The sequence below is a fragment of the Condylura cristata genome, unplaced genomic scaffold, assembly GCF_000260355.1.
Source record: "Condylura cristata isolate star-nosed mole 26May11 unplaced genomic scaffold, ConCri1.0 scaffold00035, whole genome shotgun sequence".
Lineage (NCBI taxonomy): Eukaryota > Metazoa > Chordata > Mammalia > Eulipotyphla > Talpidae > Condylura > Condylura cristata.
The window spans coordinates 5,542,045-5,550,972 of record NW_004567136.1 but is presented as its reverse complement, the minus strand read 5'-3'; the positions used below and the strand labels follow the sequence as shown (position 1 = coordinate 5,550,972).

The 8,928-nt window shown below is 52.4% G+C and overlaps 1 protein-coding gene across 1 annotated transcript in view; it reads right to left on the bottom strand.

The window, feature by feature from the left end:
• TRPM1 (transient receptor potential cation channel, subfamily M, member 1) overlaps window positions 1–6,621 on the bottom strand; it is a 72,564-nt gene extending 65,943 nt beyond the window's left edge. The window contains exon 1 of the mRNA XM_012732664.1: window positions 6,541–6,621. Coding sequence (XP_012588118.1) covers window positions 6,541–6,621 — 81 coding nt within the window. The remainder of the gene's footprint in view (window positions 1–6,540) is intronic.
• Between the last annotated feature and the right edge of the window lie 2,307 nt (window positions 6,622–8,928).

Genomic DNA, 8,928 nt, shown 5'->3' with positions numbered 1-8,928 from the left:
ACTACATTACATAGATCCTATATCAATATATCACATAGGTCCTATATTACTACATTACATAGATCCTTTATCAATATATCACATAGGTCCTCTATCACTACATTACATAGATCCTATATCAATATATCACATAGGTCCTCTATCACTGCATTACATAGATCCTATATCACTACACTACACTACATTACATAGATCCTATATTACTTTGTCCAGCTTTACTGAGATATAATTGACCCAGAACATTTTCAAAGCCATTTGTAGTATTGACCTCAAGGGAAACTGCTTATCAGGTACTAACTGATGTGGGAAAAGGGACACAGCAGCCCCAGTCTCTTGTCTCTAGTAAGTGGGAGTAGAGGCTGAGAGCACTTATGAAGGTCACAGCGCAGGTCACTAAAAATCTGACACCTCAGCATAGCTGTCTCCGATTTCCCAGGAAACTCTTTTAATGGTCCCGCAGTTCTTTGGCTGCAATTCTATGTGGGCAGAAATGGGGTGCAGAGACAACAGGGATACCCCCCTCAAGAGAGTGGAGGCAAGTAAAACCTCAGACACCTGCAATCTAGTAAAAAGTGGTTATCATGTAATTCAGAGCCAGATAAATATAAACCCTCCAGCTGAAAGCCTGTTGACTTCAGTTCTTATTATCTAATATATCAGGTCTGACTTTCCACAAAAAAGTAAAATCATGTTCAAAAGAGATAAAGAAACAGCAGAGCCAACCCACAAGATGGCAGAAATTTTGGAATCAATATGCTAGGAATTTCAAGTAACAATGGTTATTATACTGATGGGGCTGATGGATTAAGTGGACAACATAACAAAACTGTGGTAAAATGAGACATGGAAGCTTAAAAATTAGTCAAAAAGAAAATGCTAGAGATTAAAAAAAAAACATAGGCATTGACAATGGCGATGCTTTTGCTGGGCTGGAGCTAGCTGAGAAAACAATCGGTGACTTAAATAAGTCACTGACAAGAATGTGGGACAAGCACAAAATGCATTTACAGATTTCGATTGCAAACACATGTAACAGTAATACCAGAGGGAGAAGAGAGAAAGAAGCAAAAGTAATGGAAGAAATAACGGCTGGAGGTTTTCCAGAACTCATTGCCCTCAGCTCTCTCCAGCTAAGAGGTCCTGGGCAAGGTGGCCTTCTCTACGTTGGGTCATTTGGCCACTCTGGACAGTCTGTGGTAGGGAAGCCCAGAAGACGGCCACCTCAGCTCTCTGCTGCCCCCGCCTGACTACTCCCCAGACCAACCTGGCCTCCGGTCCTGGTTTGCTGGCTTGTCAATTTCCTAAATAGGAAATTACTATTTGACTATTTTTTTAAAATATTGATTTACTGGTGCATACAAGAACTGGGGTACAGGCCAGAAGTTCTGTGGGTGAGACGATGCACCAGAGACAGAGTTGGGGGTGGCGGAGCAGAGCAGGCAAATGGAATGACAGACACTGCTGAGGGGAGCAGTGGGGGAGGGGGGGACAGGAGAGGGCTGCTGCAAGCTCCCCAGGTTCACAGCGTGCCCCTTAACCCACCGAGCCACCAGGGAGCGCCTATCTGACTGTTGTTTAACAGGCACAAATGGCAAATTTTAAGTGGCTCAGCCTAGTAGAATTGATTAGTAGATTCTTATAAATGACATGGGACAAATAAAAGGAGTAAAAGACATGTATGCCAAGGACAACTTCACATACAACCTTAGTAAGGGCCGAGGACAATGTGGATGCTCTTGCCAGCTGTCTGCGGGGCAGCCCTACATGTTGGCACAGCAACGGGCTGTCGTGGGGAGTGAATAAAGCTCACTGAAAGCCGTCACCTCCTTTCTCCTCCCCTCTCTCCTCCTCCCACTGAGGACCAGGGCAGGACTAGGGCAGGGGCGGGAGTGTTGCAAGGAGGGTTGAGGGGGGCAGGGAGCAAGAAGAAGGGCCAGCCCCTGGGCAGAATCAGGCATCCCCCTTCCCGTGCCCTGGCAGCCTCCCATGGGAACAGCTGAGGGTGCATGTGACACCTGTGGGCACCCTCCTGGTCTAGAGGCGACAGAACAATGGTGAACGACACAGAGTCCTCTACAGAACAGCGGCTGTAGGTTCTGGCAGGCCATCTGGGCAGATAGGAGAGAACATGCGAAGCTCAGCCAGGGGCCAGCTCTGGCAGCACCTGCAGCCTTCGTTTCTCCACCTGTGGCTTGGGAACCAAAGCACCTATTTCTTCCCGGTCCCAAGCAGGGCTGGTAGTCAGTAGGCTACATTTGTAGGTGGCAAAATATCAGGATGCTTTCACGGGGTTCCCTCCCTTGGGACCCTGGGAATAGCTCCATGACCTGGCAATTGAAGGGTTAATAATGCCAGGCACACCTGGGTCACCTGCACCTTCCCCAGCCCCCTGCTTGCTTTTATGCAAAGAGCCTGCTGTTTTCAGGTCCTGGGAAGAATCCTGGGGGGCCGGGAGACCTGAGCCCAGGGAGGTGGGACTGGGGGGGCTCAGGCAGTGAGTGGGCACCTGGATCCCCCAGCTGCTGCACCCCACAGCCCGAGGCTCTGCCCGTCTCTGCTGCGCTCTCCGTGAGTTTAGCTCCCTGTCTCTGCTCCTTTACCTTCTGCCAAGGTGGCCTGGTTTGGGATGTCCTCAGAGTTTTGTTAAATGAAGTCGCTGAAATGACTCCCCCACCCCAGGAAAACCCCAAAGTGATGCTCTCGCCCAGCTTAGCGGTGGGGCCTGCTTCCCCAGGTTCAGGGTTTTAGGGTTTTATCTGCAGCCATTAATCACCCCAAAGCAGATCTGAAGGCGCATTAGCCGGCCCAGCTGCTGCCCGCGACCTGGACCATTACGGGATTACCCTTGGCCAGCACCCCACCTCCAGGGATTACAGGGGATGGGGCCAGCGTGCAGCCCTGGCAGTGGCAGGTGACTCCATGACCCCTGTGGTGTGGCACAACCCTCTCCTTGAGCCCAGAAGCAGCGGCTCTCGCTCTGACTGCTCTGACTGCTGCTTGGGGGCCCTCCATCTCTGGGGGGAGGTCCAGCGCCCCTTGCCTACCTGCCACATGTGAAGAACCCCAGAAACCACTGGGAAAGCCCAGGGGCACCCCTTTCCCCTGCCGGTGACAAGGCGCCAAGGCTCCAAGCACCCAGGGCACACGGGCGCTGGGAATCAAAGACACCATTAGCGCCAGGAGATAAGGAGCAGGGACTGAGGACGCAGAGCAGGGTGGGGGCAGGGTGCAGGCACCCAGCCAGCCCCAGGCTGGTGGTTCCAGGCAACTCTCTGGCGGCTCAGGGCAGGCTCCTTGTCCCCTCTATGGTGGCCCCAATAAAATGCCTCCCGTGACAACCTATTACTGACTGTTCAAAAGTTGCAGAGATTCACTGGTCAAAGGCTGACAAAGACCTTTCCGAATTGTAGCAGGGAGAGCCCCCCACCCTCTAGCTGGGCACGTGGGGGCTCACAGCTGCTGCCAGGGTGGAGGTGCTGTGAAGGCCCCCTGAGGGGCTGCCCTCTGGCTGGAAGGCCTGCAGGTCCACCCTGCCAGAGAAGACCCCAGGCCAGTGCAGAGTCCTTTCTCAACAGGACTTCAGAGTGGGCTTCACCTTGGGAAAACACCCCCCATTTTAGAGCCAGGACAGCCTCCAGCTCAGGACGCTCTCCTGATGGCCTTACTTTAAAATCATTAAAGCATTTATTCAACTATGAAAGCCTTTTCTTAATTTTAAAACTTTAGACAAGACTACAATACCTAAGTGAAGACCCTCAGGCTCTTGCTCTCCTGTGCGTGTGTTTGTACTTTTTAATTCTCTCTTCAAAAGAAGGAGGGAAGTGAAGATGGAAGCAGGGAGAAAGAAGGTGTTGGAGAGAACAGATATGGCTAGCAACCTCCACCCTGAAGAAATACAGGTAGAATTTTCTTGCTTGACATTTTAAAATAGAAATAGTGTGTTTCCAGGGCTTGTTTTTTAATTCAAATTTAAAAACAAATTAAAAACATGCCAATGGTATATGTGGTTTGGTTCATTCATTTTAAGGGCTCTGTAATAGTCCATTGTTTGAGTAAACAAATGTTACCTGTGATGGATGGCTATCTGCAGCGAGCCTGGCTGACATGAGCTCCTTGTCTCTTGCCTTGTGAGCACCTGCTAGAATTTTCCCAGGAAGACGCTGGAGCTGGTTTGCTGTGCTATGCTATTTGAAAATTTTGTTTAGGACCTTAATTGTGATTGGGACTCTCTCTGCAACTTTTTGTGAAATAAAGTGTAGCATGAAAGTGTTAGACAAGGAATCACAACCACATCCTCCATCCCACATGAGAGACTTTTCCTGGAAGAAGGACTGGTTTCGCCAGCTGTCTGGGGCTGGAGCCCAAGGGCCCCAAAGTCTGGGTTTTGTTCAAGGCCTCACAATGGCATTCTGGGCACCCCTGTGTGTCTGAGACCAAAGAAAGGCCTTCAGAGTCTGGAAGAGCTGATCAGCCACGGACTCAGGGTCAAGTCTGCCTTTTACAACTCGAGGTCTGGATGAACAGACCCTTGGAAGACCTGGACAAAGGGTCACTTGTGTGGGCTTTTTTCCATGGGGGCAGCTGGTGCATTTCAGCAAACACTGGGCAGAGGCTTGTTGCTTTGAGTTAGGAAACGGCGCTGGCACTGTGTTAGTGATGTCGGAGGAGGGCCAAGCATGCAAGCAGATAGAATGAAAATTGTCACTTTCTGCCAGGGTGATTTGGGGGTGTCTCCTAGCACCCCCTTAAAGCATGGCTTCCTTAAGAGCATAGGTACTTCCCCCTTCCGTCAGCAGTTTGACTGTTGGAGAACTGTTCAGCAGTCTGGGCGCCAGCTATGCCCTCTGCCTTGGCACTGAGAACAGGTTTTGGAGGCGTTTCACCTGGGGTGGGGCGGCAGGTGCCCCTGACCTCAGGCTTGAAGCAGTTTACAGTGTGGGGTCCTATGGGGATGGTTTGAGTGTGTGTATATAAATGAGGTGCTGCTTTCAATCCCGAGTTCTGCTGCCTCTGTCCTTTGCCCGATGTGAGTTCCCAGACCCCACAGTCCACAACCCTTTACCCCACCCCCTGGCACAAGGCAGGACACACCAGTACAGGTCATCAGGAGCAACACACACCCGCCCCCCCCCCCACCATAGGAGACCTGAGTGCAGGAACAACACACCCGCGCCCCCACCCATAGGAGACCTGAGTGCAGGAACAACACCCCACCACCCCTCGCCACCCCACAGGAGACCTGAGTGCAGGAACAACACCCCACCACCCCTCGCCACCCCACAGGAGACCTGAGTGCAGGAACAACACCCCACCACCCCTCGCCACCCCACAGGAGACCTGAGTGCAGGAACAACACCCCACCACCCCTCGCCACCCCACAGGAGACCTGAGTGCAGGAACTACCCGCCCCTGTAGTTTCAGAGCTTATCTGCGAAAACAGCATGGGGGAGGGTTGGCGCAGACTTGTGACAGGGGCTGCCTGTGACAATCTGTTTCCTGCCACTTGCTGAGCTTTTGAGTTTATAAATGTTAGTTTGCACCCGATGAGCCGTGCACTGGCCTGAAAAGGGTCGATTCCACACCAGCACACTGAAGTGGGCGATGTCTCCGCTGAGCGCTCCCTATTCTTGACATTGAGGTGCCAACTATTTAAAGGAAGCCTTTCATTTTCCCTCGTTTGCTCAGGGGGTGGCTGTGGGATCTGAGTCCTAAGCTCGGGCCATCCCAGTGGACAGGGGAGACTGTGGCCTGGCGCTGTTTGCCAGTGAGGCGCAGTTCCTGGTGTGTGTGATGAGTGCCTGCTTCTAGCTCAGGTAATGACCTTTCCAGGGAGTCACCTGCCTCCATCGGCTTCCTGGCTGCGGCCCGCCTCCCTCTGGACACCCCTGCAGGTTGCCAGAGGGCATCCACTGCTTGGTGGAAAAAGTACCCTCTCTGGGCCCCACAGGGCGACTTGCCCACTCTGCTGTGTCTCCGCTGCTCTTCCCCTACCTTACTGCAGGCAGTAGGCACCCCGGGGACAAGTGGGGATCCCCACTGAAGCCTGACGTCTTGGTGAGAGACTCTTAAGAGGCTCTGACATGGCTGTCTGGCCTTGCCCACTGATGGCATTGGGGCCCCTGACTCAGGGGGTCATTTAAGACAACCCTGCATGCCCAGGGCACCCGTGCCGGGTCTCTGGCCGTCACCCCGATGGTTCCAGTCACACACATTTTTGCAAGTCGTTGTTAGTAGGAGTGAGTTCCAGACGCCATGCCACTGAGGCAGGAGGGGCCCCGGCAGCCAGCAGAGAACGTGCAATTTACTGCCCCCGGCCCCTCCAAGACCCCTCTGCACGTGCCGTCAGCCCTCATGTGCAGGTGGGAGCACCCCAATAGCAGATGCCAGGGCGCACTGGTGCGAAGGTGAGGCTGAGTCCTGAGCCTGGGCCCGATGCAGGGCTCCCGCACCCACTGTGGATGTGGGCGGCGGCCCAGCCTCTAGCGGGACCAGGGCCTTTCTGCTGTCCTGCTGACCTGCCCGCAGGCAGCGCTCACTCACCTTCTGGGACCCCGATGTCCCTGACGTGGCGCTCTTGAGCGATCCCCGCTTGAAGGAGCTGCTCATCTTCAGGGACCCCATGAGCCTGACTCAGTTGTCCTTGGAGGTGGAAGTTCAGCCCCCCACAGTGCACCCTGAGGGCCGGGCAAGGGGGCTCATAGCCTGGATGAGGCGGCAGACGAGGCTGGGGTGGCCCTGGAGGAATCTGCTGTTTTCAGTCACCCTGCCCCACTCAGCCTGGCCTGCCGGGCTCAGGGCCCCTCCCTAACATCTGTACTCACCCTTAATCCCTGCATCCCCTGAAGGTTTATGGGGGCAGATTTAGCAAATGGTGATTGAGTGTAAATCTACTTTGGAAAGTGGTGGCTGCCTAGGGTGGTTAAAAGGGGTTGGGGAGGCCCTCCCTGGTGGCGCAGCGGGTTAAAGCACTGCACTGAGAAGCTAAAGCTACTTTCGCATGAGTTCAAATCCCGCCTGCCCCGGAGGAGACCACATGGCGAGGCAGACCTCTCCTGACCCGCCCGCTGCTCCCCTCAGCAGTGTACTTCGTCGATCTGCCTGTTCTGCTCCCCGCTCTGTCTCTGGTGAAGCCTCTCACCGCCCCTGAGCCTCTGGCCTGTACCCCAGTTCCCTGAGCCTCTGGCCTGTACCCCAGTTCTGTATGTACAAATAAATAAATCTTTAAAAAAAAAAAAAAAAAAAGGGGTTGGGGAGGGGGTTTGGTGCCTAGAAAGCAATTCTTAAGGGCAGAGAGCCCCTCACAGCCCTGACAGAGCAGTGTGCGAACCCCCTGAAACAGGGCGCCCGCCTGAGTGTCACCCCATGTCTGGTTAAAAATACACATTTCTTCCAAATAAATGGAGAGATGTCATTGTCCTTAGTAAACACCCACGAACTAGGCAGCACCCCATCTAGCAAACAGACAGGTCCTGCAAGGAATTGCACAACATGGAAGATCTTTATAGTCAGGAAAGGAACGAGATTATTAGCAAAAGGGAAAAAAGGTTATTTCAAGCACAGCCACAATCACCTTGGGGAAGGGCGTGTCTCATCAGGCACATGAGCCCACACCTGCTGACCAGGAAACCCAGAGTGATTGTTGAAATTTTCCCTTTAGGGAGAGAAACCACAAGGAGATTGAGTCAAGTCTGGAGGGACTGGGCATGAACCGCTCCCTGGGGGGCAGCTGTTTGTTAACAGCAGTGAGGCCTGCACCCCTTGGCTACTGGAGCCTTCTCTGAGCCATCTGGACGCACTTTTTCTTGTGAACTTAGTGGTGAGGAAACATGAGCACCTTCCAACACGCACCTTCTGTTGCATCACCCATCCGTTCTGTGCTGGCTCTCACTGCGTGCCCCAGCTGTGTCACTCTGCCTATCTTTCTGTTTCGGGGTGTCTAAGTTGCTGCCCTACAAAAAGACCCAAAGCCTTAGGTGGGCCAAGGGTTCCACAAGGAGCCGCTCTGGGCTGCTGTGCTCCTGAGTCTACCTCCAGCTTGACCTCAAGCAGCTCATCGTTCCTGCCCACCCTCCCCGCTCCACCAGGGGTATGTGTATCACCTGCAGCCTACAGCCTCACAGAGAGCAATAGTGTTTCCACAGACAGAGAGGGGTTTTAAAAGCACACCTGAGCTATAAACCTATGAACATATTATGAATATGTATTATATGCTTTCTGGGGCCCCATCTCTGTTCTAGCAGGCAAGCAAAGCAATCTACATAGGTGGAAAGTCAGAGCAGGCTCTGTCGTGTTCAATGGAGCAGCCATGCAGGAATCTGGTGCCTGCAGGTACATCCCAAAAATGACGACCTAGGAGCCAGATAAAGATGATTTAAACAGCGACCACCTATCTCTACATTGTGGGTACGTTCTGTAGAAATCAGTGACATCCTTAACACCTAGCATCTGACCCCTCTGTGCATGGAGAGCACCCACATTTCTTTAGTTGAAGTTTACTTAGGAAATCAAAGGATCTTAATCTGCAGACAAAACCCAGATATGGCCTGTCAAGAATAACGACATTTTTTTTGCGTCGATGACTCACTGTTTCTACCTGTATAAACTGAACTCAAGTTTGGTAAGTTCGAGTATTATTGTTGGAACACTTCTCATGGGGTTAAATCTGCAGCTGATCCCCAGATTTGAATCCTCACTTTGATTAATTAATAAAATCTCATAAGCTATGTTTGTGTTTATTTCAGTGAACAAATCCATAATGCAAAATACATTCTGTGAGAGCTCACAGTCTCAGAGCAGGGCACTTGGCCTCTGGTGTGTGGCGTTTGCCTCAGGAGACCAGCACCAGCTGGAGACACAACCTCTGTCTCCAGGATCTGGCTTGTATGTTTTTAACAGTGCTCTTGGCTTCACTCTGTCTACTGAGCCTCT